Source organism: Oncorhynchus keta, chromosome 35 (genome assembly GCF_023373465.1).
Source record: "Oncorhynchus keta strain PuntledgeMale-10-30-2019 chromosome 35, Oket_V2, whole genome shotgun sequence".
Classification (NCBI taxonomy): domain Eukaryota; kingdom Metazoa; phylum Chordata; class Actinopteri; order Salmoniformes; family Salmonidae; genus Oncorhynchus; species Oncorhynchus keta.
In genome coordinates, this window is record NC_068455.1 from 64,800,801 (window position 1) to 64,823,963 (window position 23,163).

General features: G+C 40.6%; 1 protein-coding gene across 1 annotated transcript; it reads left to right on the plus strand.

Moving 5' to 3' along the window:
- The first annotated feature begins 47 nt into the window (after window positions 1-47).
- LOC118368846 (interferon-induced very large GTPase 1-like) lies at window positions 48-22,662 on the plus strand. The gene is made up of 7 exons (XM_035753277.2): window positions 48-113; window positions 465-562; window positions 4,351-4,442; window positions 10,131-10,257; window positions 16,170-16,427; window positions 16,541-16,801; window positions 16,913-22,662. Exons 1-7 carry the CDS (start codon window positions 91-93, stop codon window positions 21,598-21,600), a joined length of 5,547 nt encoding a protein of 1,848 aa, XP_035609170.2. The 5' UTR covers window positions 48-90; the 3' UTR covers window positions 21,601-22,662.
- The last annotated feature ends 501 nt before the right edge of the window (window positions 22,663-23,163 follow it).

Sequence of the window (23,163 nt, forward strand, 5' to 3'; positions counted from 1 at the left end):
GTCTGGCACAGTAGACAGTTTCATTCTTACACATGGTTCATCCCAGTGGCATTTAGTGCTGTAGCTGGAACGTTTGATTATGCGTTGTCAATGAGCTGCGGTGTGATATGCAGGTGAGTCGTGTCTCGTAAAGTGTTGCTTATCAAACTGTCTAATAGCTTAAATCACAGGGCCACTTATGTTTTTATCCGAACGAAGTGAAAGATAATACAACCTGTAAGCCAACGAAATTGTACATCTAATATCACATTAGCTGATTATAAACCAAGGTTGCTGTAAGCCAATACTTCTTACGAATGCAAATGTTTGAAAGGGTAGCCTAATATATGTCCTTTTTCCCCAACATTCTTATGATCTGATTATGCGGCATTGATAAACAATTTTATTCATTCTATGGGGTGTCTAAATTAGTACAACATTTCACTTTACTGTTAGGCACATATTTTTATTGAGTTGTGTTCCAGACATTTTCAGAAAATGAAGTGTCCTCGATGTAACACCCTTTGTGAGGAGGGACAGCAGTTTTGCTTGAGATGCAACGCAATCGTCGAAGAAGAGATAGGTAAGTAGCGTCGGGCCTTTTCTAGACGAGTGATGAGTCCTGTCGACTGGTGGCCTATTTCTTCAATTCAATCTTATCCTGTATCAGTGTCAATAGTGGTGCTCCAGCTCAGTTGGTAGGCTATGGCGATTGCAATAGGATAGTGGGTTTAATTCCTGGGAACACCCATATGTATACACGCACGACTGCGTCTCTTTAGATAAAATAGTCTGCTCGATTATCATATTACATACATTTAACCCTTTTCCGATAAACTTTTGGCCCATTGTCTGTATACAGTATGTAGTTATTATGGATGCCCATTAGTACCTTCCAAGGCAGCAGCTACTCTTCCTGGGGTCCAGCAAAATTAAGGCAGCTATATACAATTAAAAAACATTACATTACATTAAGTGTGTGAACATAGCCACTACTCTACTACCAAATACACTATTGTTCAAAAGTTTGGTATCACTTAGAAATGTCCTTGTTTTTAAAAGGAAAGCACATTTTTTGTCCTTTAAAATAACATCAAATTGATCAGAAATACAGTGTAGACATTGTTCATGTTGTAAATGACTATTGTAGCTGGAAATGGCAGATTTTTAATGGAATATCTACATAGGTGTACAGAGGCCCTTTATCAGCAACCATCACTCCTGTGTTCCAATGGCAAGTTGTGTTAGATATACAAGTTCATCATTTTGGGGGGTGGCAGGGTAGCCTAGTGGTTAGAGATCTGTCGTTCTGCCCCTGAACAGGTAGTTAACTCACTAGGCTGTCATTGAAAATAAGAATTTGTTCTTAATTTACTTGTCTAGTTAAATAAAGGTAAAACATTTAGAAGGATAATTGATCTTTAGAAAACCCTTTTGCAATTAAGCACAGCTGAAACTGTTGTTTTAATTAAAGAAGCAATAAAACTGGCCTTCTTCAGACTAGTTGAGTATCTGGAGCAACAGCATTTGTAGGTTTGATTACAGGCTCAAAATGGCCAGAAACAAAGTACTTTCTTCTGAAACTCGTCAGTCTATTGTTCTGAGAAATGAAGGCTATTCCATGCAAAAAATTGCCAAGAAACTGAAGATCTTGTACAACGCTGTGTACTACTCCCTTTACAGAACAGCGCAAACTGGCTCTAACCAGAATAGAAAGAGGAGTGAGGAGTGGGAGGCCCTGGTGCACAACTGAGCAAGAGGACAAGTACATTAGGGTTTGAGAAACAGACTCCTCACAAGTCCTCAACTGGAAGCTTCATTAAGTAATACCCGCAAAACACCAGTCTCAAGATCAACAGTGAATAAGCGGGTACTATTTAATGAAGCTGCCAGTTGAGGACTTTTGAGGCGTCTGTTTCTCAAACTTGACACTCTAATGTACTTATCCTCTTGCTCAGTTGTGCACCGGGGCCTCCCACTCATTCAGAAGAAAGTACTTTGTTTCTGGCCATTTTGTTTCTGGCTTTATTCAGAACCGTTTTCAGCTGCGCTAACATAATTGCAAAAGGGTTTTCTATTGATCAATTACCCTTTTAAAATGATACACTTGGATTAGCTAACACAGGGCGGCAGGTAGCCTAGTGGTTAGAGCATTGGACTAGTAACCAGAAGGTTGCAAGCTTGAATCCCTGACCTGACAAGGTCCACAGTTAACTGGCTGTGCCTAGGCCATCATTGAAATTAAGAATTTGTTCTTAACTGACTTGCCTAGTTAAATAAAGGTAAAATAAAAAAACTGTGCCATTGAAACACATAAGTAATGGTTGCTATCTGCCAGCTACGATTAAGAATGTCTACACTTTATTTCTGATCAATTTGATGTTATTTTAATGGACAAAAACTTTTATTTTCTTTCAAAAACAGGGACATTTCTAAGTGACCCCAAACTTTTGAACGTTAGTGTATCTGCAAAACAAAATCCATGTGTATGTGTGTGAGTGTATTTTATAGTGTGCGTGTGTATGCTGTGCATGAGGATGAGGGACTGGGAGGGCTGTATCATGAACAGTTGTCACATTGAGGACGGTCAGTTTAGTGCTTTTTGTCACTGGTGTTACAGTGGGGAGAACAAGTATTTGATACACTGCCGATTTTGCAGGTTTTCCTACTTACAAAGCATGTAGAGGTCTGTAATTTATCATATGTACACTTCAACTGTGAGAGACGTAATCTAAAACAAAAATCCAGAAGATCACATTGTATGATTTTTAAGTAATTAATTAGCATTTTATTGCATGACATAAGTATTTGATCACCTACCAACCAGTAAGAATTCCGGCTCTCACAGACCTGTTAGTTTTTCTTTAAGAATCCCACATGTTCTCCACTCATTACCTGAATTAACTGCACCTGTTTGAACTCATGACCTGTATAAAAGACACCTGTCCACACACTTAATCAAACAGACTCCACCCTCTCCACAATGGCCAAGACCAGAGAGCTGTGTAAGTTCAAGATGACGGTCAATCACTCTCGGTCTGAGGCTCCATGCAAGATCTCACCTCGTGGGGCATCAATGACCATGAGGAAGGTGAGGGATCAGCCCAGAACTACACGGCAGGACCTGGTCAATGACCTAAAGAGAGTTGGGACCACAGTCTCAAAGAAAACCATTAGTAACACACTACACCGTCATGGATTAAAATCCTGCAGCACACGCAAGGTCCCCCTGCTCAAGCCAGCGCATGTCCAGGCCCATCTGAAGTTTGCCAATGACCATCTGGATGATCCAGAGGAGGAATGGGAGACGGTCATGTGGTCTGATGAAGACAAAAATAGAGCTTTTTGGTCTAAACTCCACTCGCCGTGTTTGGAGGAAAAAGAAGGATGAGTACAACCCCAAGAACACCATCCCAACCGTGAAGCATGGAGGTGGAAACATCATTCTTTGGGGATGCTTTTCTGCAAAGGGGACAGGACGACTGCACCGTATTGAGGGGAGGATGGATGGGGCCATGTATCACGAGATCTTGGCCAACAACCTCCTTCCCTCAGTAAGAGCATTGAAGATGGGTCGAGGCTGGGTCTTCCAGCATGACAACGACCCGAAACACACAGCCAGGGCAACTAAGGAGTGGCTCCGTAAGAAGCATCTCAATGTCCTGGAGTGGCCTAGCCAGTCTCCAGACTTGAACCCAATAGAAAATCTTTGGAGGGAGCTGAAAGTCCTTATTGCCCAGCGACAACCCCGAAACCTGAAGGATCTGTAGAAGATCTGTATGGAGGAGTGGGCCAAAATCCCTGCTTCAGTGTGTGCAAACCTGGTCAAGAACTACAGGAAACGAATTATCTCTGTAATTGTGAAGATTTCCAAATATTAAGTTCTGCTTTTCTCATGTGTCAAATACTTATGTCATGCAATAAAATGCTAATTAATTACGTAAAACTCATACAATGTGATTTTATGGATTTTTGTTTTAGATTCCGCCTCTCACAGTTGAAGTTTACCTATGATAAAAATAACAGACCTCTACATGCTTTGTAAGTAGGAAAACCTGCAAAATCGGCAGTGTATCAAATACTTGTTCTCCCCACTGTATATCATTATATAATAAGGGCCAAGGGGGTGTGGTACATGGCCAGTATACCACAATCCCCTGAGGTGCCTTATTGCTATTATAAACTGGTTACCAACCTCATTAGAGCAGTAAAAATACATGTTTTCTCGTCCCTGTGGTATATGGTCTGATATACCACAGCTGTCAGCCATTCAGGGCTCAAACCACCCAGTTTATAATGGAAAATAAAGCATCTTATAATGTTTTGATGTGCTGCAACATGAGCTCATCTATTATCCCAAACGTATTGCAGAGCCAGGCAGTCTGAAAGATGTGACCTATGACCTGGGTAGGAGTGGGGCGGCTGAAGACACCTTGCCAATGGACAGTTCCTCAGATGAAGAGGTAAGGTTTTCTGTTCCTCTTTCACCAAAAGGTTTTTGAAGATAGATATGTATTGTATAACTTATACAGAATCAAAAACTTTGTCAGTTCAATATACAGTACCAGTCAGAAGTTTGGACACACCTTCTCATTCCAGGGTTTTTCTTTCTTTTTACTATTTTCTACATCTATGAAATAACACATATGGAATCATGTAGTAACCAAAAAAGTGTAAAACAAATCAAAATATACCTTCTTTTTTAAATTATTCAAAGTAGCCACCCTTTGCCTTGATGACAGCACACTCTTGGCATTCTCTCAACCAGCTTCTTGAGGTAGTCAACTAGAATGCATTTCAATGAACGGGTGTGCCTTGAAAATGTCTTTCCTTAATGCAAATGAACCAATCAGTTGTGTTGTGACAAGGTAGGGTTGGTATACAGAAGATAGCCCTGTTTGGTAAAAGACCATGCACATATTATAGCAAGAACAGCTCAAATAAGCAAATAGAAACAACAGTCCATCATTACTTTAAGACGTGAAGGTGAGTCAATGCGGAACATTTCAAGAACTTTTAACGTTTCTTCAAGTGCAGTCGCAAAAACCATCAAGCATTATGATGAAACTGCCTCTCTTGAGGACCACCACAGGAAAGGAAGACCCAGAGTTTCCTCTGCTGCAGAGGATAAGTTCACTGCACCTCAGATTGCAGCCCAAATAAATGCTTCACAGACACAGAGTTCAAGTAACAGACATCATAACATCAACTGTTCAGAGGAGACTGCGTGAAATCGGGCCTTCATAAACGAATTGCTGCAAAGAAACCACTTCTAATGGACACCAATAATAAAGAAGAGACTTGCCTGGGCCAAGAAACACCAGCAATGGACATTAGAAAGGTGGAAATCAGTCCTTTTATTTGATGAGTCCAAATTTGAGATTGTTGGTTCTAACCACCATGTCTTTGTGAGAGGCAGTGTAGGTGAACAGATGATCTCCGCATGTGTGGTTCCCACCGTGAAGCATGGAGGAGTGATGGTGTGGGGGTGCTTTGCTGGTGACAATGTCTGTGATTTATTTAGAATTCAAGGCACACTTAACCAGCATGGCTACCACAGCATCCTGCAGCGATACACCATTCCATCTGGTTTGCGCTTAGTGAGGCTATCATTTGTTTTTCAACAGGACAATGACTCAACACACCTCCAGGCTGTGTAATGGCTATTTGACCAAGAAGAAGAGTTATGGAGTGCTGCATCAAATGACCTTGCCTCCACAATCACCTGACCTCAAACCAATTGAGGTGGTGTTTAGATGAGTTGGACCGCAGATTGAAGGAAAAGCAGCCAACAAGTGCTCAGCATATGTGGGAACTCCTTCAAGACTGTTGCAAAAGCATTCTAGGTGAAGCTGGTTGAGAGAATGCCAAGAGTGTGCAAAGCTGTCATCAAGGCAAAGGGTTGGTATATGTGGGTGGCTATATTTTGATTTGTTTAACACTTTCTTGGTTACTACATGATTCCATGTGTTATTTCATAGTTGTGATGTCTTCGCTATTATTCTACAATGTAGAAAGTAGTAAAAATAAAGAAAAATCCTTGCATGAGTAGGTGTGTCCAAACCTTTGACTGGTACTGTATATACAGTGCCTTGCATAAGCATTCATACCCCTTCGATTTCTTCACATTTTATTGTGTTACAAAGTGGGATTTACATGGATTTAATTGTACGTTTTTGTCTACTCAAAATACTATGTAAAGTCAAAGTGGAAGAACATATCACATTAAAAAAAAATATTCACGAAAATGTGATAACAAAAATGTAGTCGTTGCTTAGTTATTTCTTAGCCTAAATAAGTTCAAGAGTAAATTTGGCTTAACAAATAACATAATAAGTTGCATGGACTTTGTGTGAAATAATAGGGGTGGACATTATTTTGGAACGACTAACCCTTCATCTGTCCCCCATACATGCAACAGCTGTACGGTCCCCCAGTCAAGTACTGAATTTCAAGCACAGATTCAACTACAAAGCCTGTTTCAAAAGCCTCATAAAGAAGGGCAGAGATTGGTGGATGGGTAGCAATAACAAATCAGGGATTGAATATCTCTTTAAGCATGTTCAAGTTAATATGCTGTAAGATTATGAATTATGAAATTGCTCAAGGACGTTACCATGAGACCATTGGTGATTTTAAAACAGTTGCAGTACAGAGTTCAATGGCTGTGATGGGAGAATACTGAGGATGGGTCAAAAACATTGTAGTGACTCCACAATAATGACTGATGATTTGAAAAGAAGAATACAAAATATACAAAAATATTCCAAAACATGGATATTATTGCAACAAGCCACTGAAGTGAACTGAACAAAAGTATAAATGCAACATGTAAAGTGTTGGTCAAGTTTCATGAGCTGAAATAAAAGATCCCAGAAATGTTCCATAAGATTATTTCTCTCAAATGTTGTGCACAAATTTGTTTAAGACCCTGTTAGTGAGCATTTCTCCTTTCCAAGAAAGTCCATCCACCTGACCGGTGTGGCATATCAAGAAGCTGATTAAACAGCATGACCAACGTCGTTTTAGAGAATTTGGCAGCATGTCCAACTGACCTCCCAATCTCAGAACACATGTATGTTTTTGTGTGGGCGAGCGGTTTGCTGATGTCAAAGTTGTGAACAGAGTGCCCCATGGTGGCGGTGGGGTTATGGAATAGGCTACGGACAATGAACACAATTGCGTTTTATCGATGGCAATTTGAATACACAGAGATACCGTGACGAGATCCTGATGCCCATTGTCGTGTCATTCATCCACCGCCATCATCTCAGCATGATAAAGCATGAACATTTCCAAATTCTTCCATGGCTTGCATACTCACCATGTCACCCTTTGAGCATGTTTGGGATGCTCGGGATCGACAACCCTACATTGTGGTCCAGTTCCCGCCCATTTCCAGAAACTTCGCACAGCCATTGAAGAGGAGTGTGACAACATTCCTCAGGCCACAATCAATAGCCTCATCAACTCTATCCGAAGGGGATGTGTCACGCTGCATGAGGCAAATGGTGGTCACACCAGATACTGACTGGTTTTCTGATCCACGCCTCTATCTTTCTCTTAAAGTATCTGTGACCAATAGATGCATATCTGTATTCCCAGTCATGTGATATCCATAGATTAGTACCTAATCAATTTATTTAAATTGAACGATTTCTTTACATGAACTGTAACTCAGTAAAGTCTTTGAAATTTTTGCATGTTGCATTTATATTTTTGTTCATTATAATGCTGCAATAAAACACAGCACAGAAATACACTTTTTGTCCTAAAATGCAAAGCCTTATGTTTGGGCCAAATCCAACTCAACACATCACTTATTTTCAAGCATGGTAGTCGCTGCATCATGGTATGGGTATGCTTGACATCGGCAAATACTCTGGCATTTTTCAGGATAAAGAAAAATGGGGTGGCACTAAACACATCAACATCCTAGAGGAAAACCTGGTTCAGTCTGCTTTACACCAGACACTGGGAGAGGAATTCACCTTTCAGCAGGTCAATAACCTAAAACACAAGGCCAAATCTACACTAGAGTTGCTTACCAAGAAGACAGTGAATGTCCCTGAGTGGTTACAGTTTTGACTTAAATCTGCTTCAAAATCTATGGCAAGACTTGAACATTTTAACATTTTTGTTTTGATTGTTGACAAAAACATACAATTAATTACATTTTATTCCCACTTTGTAACAGAGTAAAATGTGAAGAAGTCCAAGGGGTGTGAATGCTTTAGCAAGGCACAGTATACACACAGTGTATTCGGAAAGTATTCAGACCCCTTGATTTGTTCCCACACTTTGTTACGTTACAGCCTTATTCTAAAATTGATTCAATCGTTTTTTTTTCTCATCAATCTACACACACTACCCCATAATGACAAAGCAAAAACATTTTTTTTTAAATATATCATATTTACATAAGTATTCAGACCTTTTACTCAGTACTTTGTTGAATTACCTTTGGCAGCGATTACAGCCTCGAGTCTTGGGTATGACACTACAAGCTTGGCACACCTGTATTTGGGGAGTTTCTCCCGTTCTTCTCTGCAAATCCTCTCAAGCTCTGTCAGGTTGGATGGGTGCACAGCTATTTCCAGGTCTCTCCAGAGATGTATGATTGGGTTGAATTCTGGGCTCTGGCTATTCCACTTAAGGACATTCAGAGACTTGTCCCGAAGCCACTACTGCATTGTCTTGGTTGTGTGCTTAGGGTTGTTGTCCTGTTGGAAGGTGAACCTTCACACCAGTCTGAGGTCCTGAGCACTCTGGAGCAGGTTTTCATCAAGGATCTCTCTGTACTTTGCTCCGTTCATCTATGCCTCGATCCTGACTAGTCTCCCGTTCCCTGCCTCTGAAAAACATCCCCACAGTATGATGCTGCCACCGCCATGCTTCACCGTTTGGATGGTGCCAGGTTTCCTCCAAACTTGACGCTTGGCATTCAGGCCAAATAGTTCAATCTTGGTTTCATCAGACCAGAGAATCTTGTTTCTCATGGTCTGAGAATCTTTAGGTGCCTTTTGGCAAACTCCAAGCGGGCTGTCATGTGCCTTTTACTGAGGAGTGGCTTCCTTCTGGCCACTCAACCATAAAAGCCTGATTGGTGGGTTGCTGCAGAGATGGTTGTCCTTCTGGAAGGTTCTCCCATCTCCACAGAGGAACTCTAGAGCTCTGTCAGAGTGGCCATCGGCTTCTTGGTCACCTCCCTGACCAAGGCCCTTCTCCCCCGGTTGTTCAGTTTGGCTCTAGGAAAATTCTAGGAAGAGTCTTGGTGGTTCCAAACTTCTTCCATGTAAGAATGATGGAGGCCAATGTGTTCTCGGGGACCTTCAATGCTACAGAATTGTTTTGGTACCTTTCCCCAGATCTGTGCCTCGACACAAACCTGTCTTGGAGCTCCACAGACAATAACTTTGACCTCATGGCTTGGTTTTTGCCCTGACATGCACTGTCAACTCTGGGACCCTATATAGACAGCCTTTCCAAATCATGTAAAATCAAATGAATTTACTATAGGTGGACTACAATGAAGTTGTAGAAACATCTCAAGGATGATCAATCAAAACAGGATGCACCTGAGCTCAATATCAAGTCTCATTGCAAAGGGTCTGAATACTTATGTAAATAAGGTATTTCATATTATTATTTTTATATACATTTGAAAAACTTCAAAAACCTGTTTTTGCTTTGTCATTATGGGGTATTGTGTGTAGAATGATTTGATTTTTTAAAATACATTTTTGTAAAAGGCTATAACGTAACAAAATGTGGAAAAGGTAAAGGGGTCTGAATACTTTCCAAATGCACTGTATATAATCTTATTATTTTTATATTTTTAATATTTTGTATGTTTTACAAATATTTAAATGTTTCTTCCACTTTGACATTACAGAGTATGTTGTGTAAATCATTGACAGAAAATGACAATTAAATTCATTACAATCTCAATTTGTATCACAAAAAAAATGTGGGAAAAATCATGGGGTGTGAATACTTTATGTAGTTGTCCTTAAAATGTGCCCTCTTTCATCAATTAATTTGCTTTGCAATTTGCAATGTGGGGACATGTTTTAATCATTACATTGACAGAAATGTGAAAGTGTAAAACCTTCCATTCTAGCTGTGAACGTTTTTCTATTCATTTGAAGGACTTTCATGATTCAAGTGATCAATTCCTTGACTTAAAACTTGGGGAAGATGAGGACGCATGTCAGAGAGCACAAGTGGACGGTCTGGAGGTAGAGCCAGCTCAACAGATGGAGGCTGCTGTAGAAGGTGCTTCAGTAATATTAGAGAAAATTATATAATTTACAAAATACTGTATCTATGAATTATTGTCAATTACATTTACATTTACATTTAAGTCATTTAGCAGACGCTCTTATCCAGAGCGACTTATTCTTTATCATTTCATAAAATGAATATCAGTTTCTTTCCATTCACATGAAAACACTGCATCTGTATGCATATTATGGAGTTGTAGTGATATTATGTTGTAACCAGTGGTGTAGTGGTATGTTGTAACCAGTGGTGTAGTGGTATGTTGTAACCAGTGGTGTAGTGGTATGTTGTAACCAGTGGTGTAGTGGTATGTTGTAACCAGTGGTGTAGTGGTATGTTGTAACCAGTGGTATGTTGTAACCAGTGGTGTAGTGGTATGTTGTAACCAGTGGTGTAGTTGTATGTTGTAACCAGTGGTGTAGTGGTATGTTGTAACCAGTGGTGTAGTGATATTATGTTGTAACCAGTGGTGTAGTGATATTATGTTGTAACCAGTGGTGTAGTGATATTATGTTGTAACCAGTGGTGTAGTGGTATGTTGTAACCAGTGGTGTAGTGGTATGTTGTAACCAGTGGTGTAGTGGTATGTTGTAACCAGTGGTGTAGTGATATTATGTTGTAACCAGTGGTGTAGTGGTATGTTGTAACCAGTGGTGTAGTGATATTATGTTGTAACCAGTGGTATGTTGTAACCAGTGGTGTAGTGATATTATGTTGTAACCAGTGGTGTAGTGGTATGTTGTAACCAGTGGTGTAGTGATATTATGTTGTAACCAGTGGTATGTTGTAACCAGTGGTGTAGTGATATTATGTTGTAACCAGTGGTATGTTGTAACCAGTGGTGTAGTGATATTATGTTGTAACCAGTGGTATGTTGTAACCAGTGGTGTAGTGATATTATGTTGTAACCAGTGGTGTAGTGGTATGTTGTAACCAGTGGTGTAGTGGTATTATGTTGTAACCAGTGGTGTAGTGATATTATGTTGTAACCAGTGGTATGTTGTAACCAGTGGTGTAGTGGTATGTTGTAACCAGTGGTGTAGTGGTATTATGTTGTAACCAGTGGTGTAGTGATATTATGTTGTAACCAGTGGTGTAGTGATATTATGTTGTAACCAGTGGTATGTTGTAACCAGTGGTGTAGTGATATTATGTTGTAACCAGTGGTGTAGTGGTATGTTGTAACCAGTGGTGTAGTGATATTATGTTGTAACCAGTGGTATGTTGTAACCAGTGGTGTAGTGGTATGTTGTAACCAGTGGTGTAGTGATATTATGTTGTAACCAGTGGTATGTTGTAACCAGTGGTGTAGTGATATTATGTTGTAACCAGTGGTGTAGTGATATTATGTTGTAACCAGTGGTGTAGTGATATTATGTTGTAACCAGTGGTGTAGTGATATTATGTTGTAACCAGTGGTGTAGTGATATTATGTTGTAACCAGTGGTGTAGTGGTATGTTGTAACCAGTGGTTTAGTGGTATGTTGTAACCAGTGGTGTAGTGATATTATGTTGTAACCAGTGGTGTAGTGATATTATGTTGTAACCAGTGGTATGTTGTAACCAGTGGTGTAGTGGTATGTTGTAACCAGTGGTGTAGTGATATGTTGTAACCAGTGGTGTAGTGATATTATGTTGTAACCAGTGGTATGTTGTAACCAGTGGTGTAGTGATATTATGTTGTAACCAGTGGTGTAGTGGTATGTTGTAACCAGTGGTGTAGTGATATTATGTTGTAACCAGTGGTATGTTGTAACCAGTGGTGTAGTGATATTATGTTGTAACCAGTGGTATGTTGTAACCAGTGGTGTAGTGATATTATGTTGTAACCAGTGGTGTAGTGGTATGTTGTAACCAGTGGTGTAGTGGTATTATGTTGTAACCAGTGGTGTAGTGTTATTATGTTGTAACCAGTGGTATGTTGTAACCAGTGGTGTAGTGGTATGTTGTAACCAGTGGTGTAGTGGTATTATGTTGTAACCAGTGGTGTAGTGATATTATGTTGTAACCAGTGGTGTAGTGATATTATGTTGTAACCAGTGGTATGTTGTAACCAGTGGTGTAGTGATATTATGTTGTAACCAGTGGTGTAGTGGTATGTTGTAACCAGTGGTGTAGTGATATTATGTTGTAACCAGTGGTATGTTGTAACCAGTGGTGTAGTGGTATGTTGTAACCAGTGGTATGTTGTAACCAGTGGTGTAGTGATATTATGTTGTAACCAGTGGTGTAGTGATATTATGTTGTAACCAGTGGTGTAGTGATATTATGTTGTAACCAGTGGTGTAGTGATATTATGTTGTAACCAGTGGTGTAGTGGTATGTTGTAACCAGTGGTGTAGTGGTATGTTGTAACCAGTGGTGTAGTGATATTATGTTGTAACCAGTGGTGTAGTGATATTATGTTGTAACCAGTGGTATGTTGTAACCAGTGGTGTAGTGATATTATGTTGTAACCAGTGGTATGTTGTAACCAGTGGTGTAGTGGTATGTTGTAACCAGTGGTGTAGTGATATTATGTTGTAACCAGTGGTATGTTGTAACCAGTGGTGTAGTGGTATGTTGTAACCAGTGGTGTAGTGATATTATGTTGTAACCAGTGGTATGTTGTAACCAGTGGTGTAGTGATATTATGTTGTAACCAGTGGTGTAGTGGTATGTTGTAACCAGTGGTGTAGTGATATTATGTTGTAACCAGTGGTGTAGTGATATTATGTTGTAACCAGTGGTATGTTGTAACCAGTGGTGTAGTGATATTATGTTGTAACCAGTGGTGTAGTGGTATGTTGTAACCAGTGGTGTAGTGATATTATGTTGTAACCAGTGGTATGTTGTAACCAGTGGTGTAGTGGTATGTTGTAACCAGTGGTGTAGTGATATTATGTTGTAACCAGTGGTATGTTGTAACCAGTGGTGTAGTGATATTATGTTGTAACCAGTGGTGTAGTGATATTATGTTGTAACCAGTGGTGTAGTGATATTATGTTGTAACCAGTGGTGTAGTGATATTATGTTGTAACCAGTGGTGTAGTGGTATGTTGTAACCAGTGGTGTAGTGATATTATGTTGTAACCAGTGGTATGTTGTAACCAGTGGTGTAGTGATATTATGTTGTAACCAGTGGTGTAGTGGTATGTTGTAACCAGTGGTGTAGTGATATTATGTTGTAACCAGTGGTGTAGTGATATTATGTTGTAACCAGTGGTGTAGTGATATTATGTTGTAACCAGTGGTGTAGTGATATTATGTTGTAACCAGTGGTGTAGTGATATTATGTTGTAACCAGTGGTGTAGTGATATTATGTTGTAACCAGTGGTGTAGTGATATTATGTTGTAACCAGTGGTGTAGTGGTATGTTGTAACCAGTGGTGTAGTGATATTATGTTGTAACCAGTGGTGTAGTGATATTATGTTGTAACCAGTGGTGTAGTGATATTATGTTGTAACCAGTGGTATGTTGTAACCAGTGGTGTAGTGGTATGTTGTAACCAGTGGTGTAGTGGTATGTTGTAACCAGTGGTGTAGTGATATTATGTTGTAACCAGTGGTGTAGTGGTATGTTGTAACCAGTGGTGTAGTGGTATGTTGTAACCAGTGGTGTAGTGGTATGTTGTAACCAGTGGTATGTTGTAACCAGTGGTGTAGTGGTATGTTGTAACCAGTGGTGTAGTGATATTATGTTGTAACCAGTGGTGTAGTGGTATTATGTTGTAACCAGTGGTGTAGTGATATTATGTTGTAACCAGTGGTGTAGTGATATTATGTTGTAACCAGTGGTGTAGTGGTATTATGTTGTAACCAGTGGTGTAGTGATATTATGTTGTAACCAGTGGTGTAGTGGTATTATGTTGTAACCAGTGGTGTAGTGGTATTATGTTGTAACCAGTGGTGTAGTGGTATGTTGTAACCAGTGGTGTAGTGGTATTATGTTGTAACCAGTGGTGTAGTGGTATTATGTTTTAACCAGTGGTGTAGTGGTATTATGTTGTAACCAGTGGTGTAGTGGTATTATGTTGTAACCAGTGGTGTAGTGGTATTATGTTGTAACCAGTGGTGTAGTGATATTATGTTGTAACCAGTGGTGTAGTGGTATTATGTTGTAACCAGTGGTGTAGTGGTATGTTGTAACCAGTGGTGTAGTGGTATGTTGTAACCAGTGGTGTAGTGGTATTATGTTGTAACCAGTGGTGTAGTGGTATTATGTTGTAACCAGTGGTGTAGTGGTATTATGTTGTAACCAGTGGTGTAGTGATATTATGTTGTAACCAGTGGTGTAGTGATATTATGTTGTAACCAGTGGTGTAGTGGTATGTTGTAACCAGTGGTGTAGTGGTATGTTGTAACCAGTGGTGTAGTGGTATGTTGTAACCAGTGGTGTAGTGATATTATGTTGTAACCAGTGGTGTAGTGGTATGTTGTAACCAGTGGTGTAGTGGTATGTTGTAACCAGTGGTGTAGTGGTATGTTGTAACCAGTGGTGTAGTGATATTATGTTGTAACCAGTGGTGTAGTGGTATTATGTTGTAACCAGTGGTGTAGTGATATTATGTTGTAACCAGTGGTGTAGTGGTATGTTGTAACCAGTGGTGTAGTGGTATGTTGTAACCAGTGGTGTAGTGGTATGTTGTAACCAGTGGTGTAGTGGTATGTTGTAACCAGTGGTGTAGTGGTATTATGTTGTAACCAGTGGTATGTTGTAACCAGTGGTATGTTGTAACCAGTGGTATGTTGTAACCAGTGGTATGTTGTAACCAGTGGTGTAGTGGTATGTTGTAACCAGTGGTGTAGTGGTATGTTGTAACCAGTGGTGTAGTGGTATGTTGTAACCAGTGGTGTAGTGGTATGTTGTAACCAGTGGTGTAGTGGTATGTTGTAACCAGTGGTGTAGTGATATTATGTTGTAACCAGTGGTGTAGTGGTATGTTGTAACCAGTGGTGTAGTGGTATGTTGTAACCAGTGGTGTAGTGATATTATGTTGTAACCAGTGGTGTAGTGGTATGTTGTAACCAGTGGTGTAGTGATATTATGTTGTAACCAGTGGTGTAGTGGTATGTTGTAACCAGTGGTGTAGTGATATTATGTTGTAACCAGTGGTGTAGTGGTATGTTGTAACCAGTGGTGTAGTGGTATTATGTTGTAACCAGTGGTATGTTGTAACCAGTGGTATGTTGTAACCAGTGGTATGTTGTAACCAGTGGTGTAGTGGTATGTTGTAACCAGTGGTATGTTGTAACCAGTGGTATGTTGTAACCAGTGGTGTAGTGGTATGTTGTAACCAGTGGTATGTTGTAACCAGTGGTATGTTGTAACCAGTGGTGTAGTGGTATGTTGTAACCAGTGGTATGTTGTAACCAGTGGTGTAGTGGGGGGAAAACACACGTCAATTATTTGTATTATGTTCAAGAGTTTACTCGCATATCATGGAAAAGTGCATAAAATATAGGGAGCATTACTTTATTCACTGTGAACAATCATAAGCAGTTACCCACCAATTTGTTTTACCACTACATCAGTTGTAGTTGTTAATAACCGTCGCCGGTTGTATCTGTTTTTCACTGCTAGCATAACAACAGTAGCGATAATACAGTATACAGACAAAGCATTTATTTATAACCTTTTCATACCATCATCATAAAAACTTGTTTTATTAAATCAAGAATTTCAACTGTCATGGTATATCCCTGTGTGTAACAATGTCACAATGATAATATAATTTAATAACACAAGCTTTTCATTGTTATAATAGGCCTAATATTCATTTTCTGATAAAATGAACATTCACACAAGTAATCGAATACTAACCTCCATTCGGATATTCAAATAACTGTGCCCATCCTTAGCTGCTACAACTCTTTCCCAGAGATGAACATTATTTATAACTTTACTTTTTACTCTCTTTCACAGAGCTGTCCTCCCCCGGAGAAATAACAGTTCGCTATGTTGGCAGTGACTCTGTTTCTCTGAGCTGGCCTCCTTTTGACCCGGCATGGAGGTACAAATTGACCTACTCCTGCTACACCCAGAGAGAGATCCTGCCCATCCAAGGATCCAACAGCACTGACGTGGAAGGCTTGTACCCGGGGACAGAGTACACTTTCAGCGTCTCATCGGTCACTGACGATAGGAATCAGAGAGCATCGGTCACAATGTCCATCCATACAAGTAAGTGCTTTGATTCAAACATGGCCTCTTGCATTACAGGGAGAATTATGTTTAACTTGTGTTTTCATTAGTTCAGTGTTAAAATTGTATTGGGTCCTTTGTCCTTTTTGCAGAACCTGTGCCACCTGAAAAGATAAAGATAGATCATGTAAGCAGTGAATCAGTGTCTCTGAGTTGGGACAAACGTGTTGGTGTTCCTGAGGCATTTCTCGTGACCTGTTCCTGTGATGGAGAGGATGTGCAGAAGATAACAACAGAATCCAACACCCTGACGTTCTGCAGTCTGAGTCCAGGTGTCAAATACTCCTTCCACGTCTCTACGGTGCTGAAAAACGGGACACAAAGCAAGTCTGCTGTGACATATGTACGCACAAGTGAGTGTATTAAGATTTTTCACCGTGTTACTTTTGACAGGAGGATGTTTTCTAATGGAATGATTGTCAACCAAGGCGCTCAGATCTGAAACCCTTCTCGATCCCTCACAGAAACCCACCTGGAGAGCTTGCTGTTGGACCTGGGGTTGGAGCAACACTACACAGAGAAGCTCGCCCTGAGCACCGTGCTGCAGATCGATGAGAAGACCGTCACAGATGAACCCGCTCAGACTCTCTCAGCCTTACCATGGACTTTCTTGAAGAGGTTAATGATGGTTAATGTAACAGCTAGGAGTGTGAAATGTACCTCATCAGGAGGCGAGGCAAGTTGTGATGCTTCATTTTGCAACATAGACCTAGATCTGGAGAGTCTGGTTGATAACATGGAATCTAGTAATGTTGTAAACCCCTTAGACGTGGTTACTGCTCTCTTTCTGTGCTCTAACAGTTTTCTGCAGCAAGAGATGGTCTTGAAAATGTCAATGTGTCAGTTTTCTGTGCCCCTACTTCTCCCCAATTGTGACACAAAACAGTGCATGCTGATGCTTTGGGCAATGCGAGACATTGTCAAGAAGTTTAGACCTCATTCATTGTCAGACCCAAGAGGATTTGTTGAAGACAGGATTGTTCTCTCTGACCTCCCCATGGTCTCTTTTGTTAGATTGGGTGAGTGCTCTCTGTCCAAGTCACAGATTCTGAACAAGCTTCTGAGTAATCCCCAACAGTATCACGACATGTTTGTCCACCATGACATGGAATGTGGTGATAGTCCAAGGAGGATATCCAATGGATTAGTTGAGATAAGCTGGTACCTTCCCTGTGGGAACAAGAACATTGATATTTTTGGTGAAGCTGTTGCTGTAACCAATCTGAGAGGGGACATCAGTTCCTTTGAGACCCAGTACTCCTTTCTTTGTTCAACCTCTGCAGCAGTCTTTGTGTTCTTTGACAACCTGGACAACAAGTACAAGCTACTGACCAGCCAACACACCAAGGCACAGCTGTTTCTGGTGGGTAACCCACAGAGCAAGAGCTTCAGCATTGATGCTTTGAAGAAAACAGCAGCAGAGTTGAACTTGAAGAAAAGCAACATCATCCTGAAAACCAAACAGATGAATGATGCAGACTTTGTGAAGAACCTGAGAAACACAGTTGGTGAGGTGATCAAGAGTTCATATTCTAAAATGCCATTGGAGCAGATGGCTGAAGTGGCACATGAGCTTGGGATCTTGGTTGACGAGGACTGCCAAGAATGTCAGATTGCCAAGCAAAATGCTGATGCAATCACGTCAAAAATTAATGACACCCCACAGTATAAGGAAAGTCAGCTTCCCTTGCAAGGACAGATCTGGAAGGAGCTGGCACGTCTAGAGAAGGAGGAATGCAGACTGCGGAAAGCTGGGGAGATGAACATTGAGACGTACAAAAGTGAACTGCAAGCAGAGAAAAGACAACTTAGGGAACAGCAAAGGAGGTATGACATGTCAGATGCAATGACCTGCTTCATACATGCAATTTCAAGCACAGGGCTAGAAAGGTCCTACTTCTTGAAATGGATGCGAATGAACCTGGACAATCTGTCTCGTAAAAACCTTTCAGGCCTTAGGGAGCTGTACAAAGAAAAGTCTCAGAACTCATCTGAAACCAAAGAAGAAATTGCATACCTTGATAGACAGATTTCAAACAGTTCTTTAGGAACTGAACATTTCCTACGGGAAATGGGTCAACTGTACGAATCTGCGGTCTTACTGAGCGAAACTAAAGAGTCACGGCAACAACTGCAGCACCTGCCCAGACTATGTGCTGAGTTACTTCTGGATGGGTTTCCTCTGGAGTTGGTGGACGGAGACGCGTCTAACATACCTCTGAGATGGGTGAGTGATGTGCTGCATCAGCTCAATGTCTTGGTGAAGCCGAAGAACAAGATCCTGGTGGTAACTGTTCTAGGTGTTCAGAGCACAGGAAAGTCCACCCTACTGAATACAATGTTTGGAGTGCAGTTCGCAGTCAGTAGCGGCAGATGCACAAGAGGGGCCTTCATGCTTCTCATCAAAGTCAAAGAAGACTTCAAGAAAGAGCTGAACTGCGACTTTGTAGTGATCATCGACACAGAAGGGCTGAAGTCGCCAGAGCTGGCACAGTTAGATGACAGCTTTGAACACGACAACGAGCTAGCCACTCTAGTTGTTGGGCTGAGTGATGTCACAATAATCAATATTGCCATGGAGAACTCAACCGAGATGAAGGACATCCTTCAAATTGTTGTCCATGCTTTTCTCCGGATGAAAGAGGTGGGAAAGAAGCCCAAGTGTCAGTTCGTCCACCAGAATGTGGCAGATGTCTCAGCACACGACAAGAACATGAGAGACCGGAAAATGCTCTTGGAGCAATTGAACGAGATGACCCAGGCAGCAGCCAGCATGGAAAACAAAGAAGAGAACAAGATCTTCACAGATGTGATGGAGTACAACCCAGAGACTGGTAACTGGTACATCCCTGGACTTTGGCATGGAAACCCTCCAATGGCACCTGTCAACGCTGGGTACAGTGAGTCCGTCTACGAGTTTAAAAAAAACATGATTGAAGTCTTGGAGAAATGTGAGGCCTCTGGAAACAACATAACAGAGTTTCTGGAGTGGACAAAAAGCTTGTGGAATGCTGTGAAGTATGAAAACTTCATTTTTAGCTTCAGAAACAGCCTGGTGGCTGATGCCTACATGAAGTTGTGCACTGAGTTCCACAAATGGGAATGGTCATTCAAAAAGCACATGTATACTTGGGTAACAAATGCTGAAACAAGGATCTCCAACTTTGGTACAATCACTGTGAAATCTGAGGCATCAGACATGAATGACTTGATTGGCAAATTGAAAAACAAAGCTTTGCTTGAGCTTTCCAAATGGGAGAAGACCATTCTTGACAACTTGACCAAGTATTATGAACAGACAGAAGGAAATGTGCATCTAGTGGAGGGGTACAGAGAGGTCTTCTCCAACAGTGCAAAAAGCCTTCGACGAGAAATGGAGAACTCTGTGCTGAATCAACTGGAAGCAGCTGCTGAGATCAGACAGGGAATGAACAATTTGGACACAATAAAGAAGACCCACACAGCAAGACTGGAAGAGAGTGTTCTGGGATTAATTGATAAATGCAGGAAGAGCAAATCTGAGAAGTCAGATCAGGAACTCGAGAGAGATTTCGATCAGATGTGGAATGAAACTGTGCAGAAGTTGTCCTTCCCAGGATTGAAGAAGAAAAACATTTTTGGAAAGATTTTTCGCCAGCTCCGTTCAAACATGTACCAAAAGGGAAGTTCTGTGAATGAAATGATAGCTAGAGTAAATCTGGAACATTCAGGAAAAGAGCCATTCAAAGTGGCTTCAAATTGGTTTCTAAGGAAAGTAAAACAATGGCTTCACATTGATCAACACACACAGAAAACCCAGTTGATGGCTGACAACCTCATAGAGACTTGCAGACAATTTGTGATGGAGAAGGTGGAAAGGGAAACAGATTACCATGAGAATTATATTCTGGAGATCCTACACATGATTGATGAAAGATTAAAAGCCAGCAAAGATCTTGAGACTGATGTCCTATTTGAAGTCTCACTAAAACAACATATCTGTGGAGCTGCAGCCAGGGCATTTCAGCAAATGCATGACCATTTCATAGAAGTCAATGACCCACGCCGATGCCTTGATCTGAACAAAGACAAGTTCTGCTCTGACTTCAAGGACTTGTTCAATGAACGAGACCAGTGTCAGAAAAAAGCTGAAGAATTCACATACCTCTGCCTCAGACCTGCAGTGGAAGAAAGTGTTGCCCATTCATTGGGTCCAGATATCGTTGATGAAATGCTGACAGGAAAAAATGCCCTTCAATTCAGCACTCGTGCATTTTTCCAGTACTCAATCTTGAAACATTTGCTTTCAGAATTGAACTTTGAGAGCTATGACAGCTACATTTGTTCGTATGAAGAGTTTGTCAAGAATTGGATATTTGATCAAATCAGGGCGCGCTTTTCAAAGGGGCAAAAAATGTTTCAGTTGGAAGATAAACATCTGAAAGCAATCGTCAAGAAAATAATGGATGCCATTACAAAGGCCCAAACCAAGAAAAACAGCAACTTTGTGAAATTAATTCAGGACATTTGCACAGAGCTTGGAGATACACTGGTCATTCCCAAGGATGCTCTGAGTGCCTTCATGATTCTCAATAATGCTGAACAAGAGCAGTTTGCCCATTGTCTCAAAACATCTGTTGAAGAAATGGAACAATCCCTGAGGAACAAGTTCCAAGAGGGAGTGGATGCACAGAGGAAACTGGAACAATTGAGGATTAAACCACAGAATGTTCTTTTCAAAAGAGTATTTGGCTGTGGGAAGCAATGTCCATTCTGCAAGGCACCATGCGAGGCAGGAGGAGAGGCCCACACAGACCACTGTGCCTCAATACACAGACCACAGGGTCTGGGTCAGTACAGGTTTGTGTACTCAAGGAAACTCGTGACTGATATCTGCTCCTCCTCTGTGTTCAGTGAGCAACAATTCCAATGCTACGAGACAAATCAAAAATACCATCCTTACAAAAAGTACAGAGACATTTTCCCCAACTGGCATATCCCGGCTGATCCCAGCATCGAGGCCTCAGACTACTGGAAATATGTAATGGTAAAATTCAACAATGAATTTGCCAAAAAGTATGACGCACTCCCAGCAATAACACCACCTGCCTGGAAATTGATCACAAAGGAACAGGCAGAAAAAAGCCTCAAAGAGTCTTTTAGCATCAAGTGAGAGCCTCTACCTCAAAGAGGAATTGTAATATAATGAACAATGGTGTCGGGCCGTAGTCTAATAAAATACATTACCTGCAGGAATAAATGTCAGATTTAATGTCAGATTTCAAATATTAATTTTTCTGAATCTGTTTATGCACGTTTTCATACTCAAATCATGGTCCTTGCCATCTGCTTCATGAGCAGTATGTTCTCTAAATTTAAGAGCCTTGGAATGGGGGCTGGAATGATAATCTGTTATACACCACTGTGCCACAACTACTTGTCACTTACTCTGTTTTGCATTGCTTGAAAGCAGTTCGCAAAAGATACATCAGTCTTTGACCTTGATGTGTTTACTTGGTAGGCACTGACAACGATCATTGAGGAATCTGTTTTCCAATGCTTTAAAGTGGCAATCAGCAGTTGGTATATCCACTTTTGGACTTATAAATGAATCATCATATGTACCCATTGATTCTTGAAGAATATACAGTAACTTATGCCTCATGGGTTTAGTTCAACTGTCGTATCCCATCAGAAACCAAAATATAAGCTTGTTTTACTCCAACGTTTGTAAACCAAGAACATTTGAACAAACACTATATAGCCTCAAACATCCACAGCTCTGTCTATAAATAGCAGCCATTTAATGTTTGGGTTCTTACAGTATGTAAGTGGTGAATGGGATTCATATTTCATTCTTCTGTAACATTCATTGGGTTTGGTAAAATCAAGCATTGGTCTGACCTTTTTCTTTTACTTACACTTTTAGGTGATTCAGGAAAGTGTTGAGAAACAATTACATTTGAAAATGGTGGTGTTCTCTGAGACTATAATTATAGTCTATTGCGTTATTGTATTGTCCCCATGAAATATCAGTACTATTGTAGTAGCTTAATATTTGGATTAGATTGTATAGTTGCTTACAATACTGTAACTGAAGTACACACATAATCATCTTGATGCCTCTTACTGTATAAGTAGTTCCCACCAAATATATTCCATAATCAACTAATCACTTTCTTGTAAAATATATCAATGAAAAATAATCTTAACAGTTTGTCATTGAACTGGTCCAGTTTGTTGTTGTTGGTTTGTTTCTTTTAATGACAAAAGTAAAATGCTTTCTGATTCAGAGCAAGAGGTTAGAAATGGTATGCATTAATGTTAGATAGGCAGGCTTAGGTTTAGAATATGCCAAGATTTACAGTGCATATGTTTTGATCACGGCTCACTGAGGGCAGGGAGACAAAGGGTGACCATTATTACTCTGCTTCACCATAAAGGCCAAGGGGTCTCCTAGGGGCCCGGCCCATCCGGATTTGAGCTATATTGAGGTTGTTGTTGGAGGTATAGAGGTCAGAGTTCATCCCAAAGGAGACATACTCCAGTCCTGGGGCACAGTGTATCTTGTAGGGGCAGTTTTTTAAATTTAACTCGGCAAGTCAGATTCTTATTTACAATGACAGCCTAGGAACAGTGAGTTAACTGCCTTATTCAGGGGCAGAACGACAGATGTTTACCTTGTCAGCTCGGGGATCTAGCAACCTTTCGGTTACTGGCCCAATGCTCTAAGCAC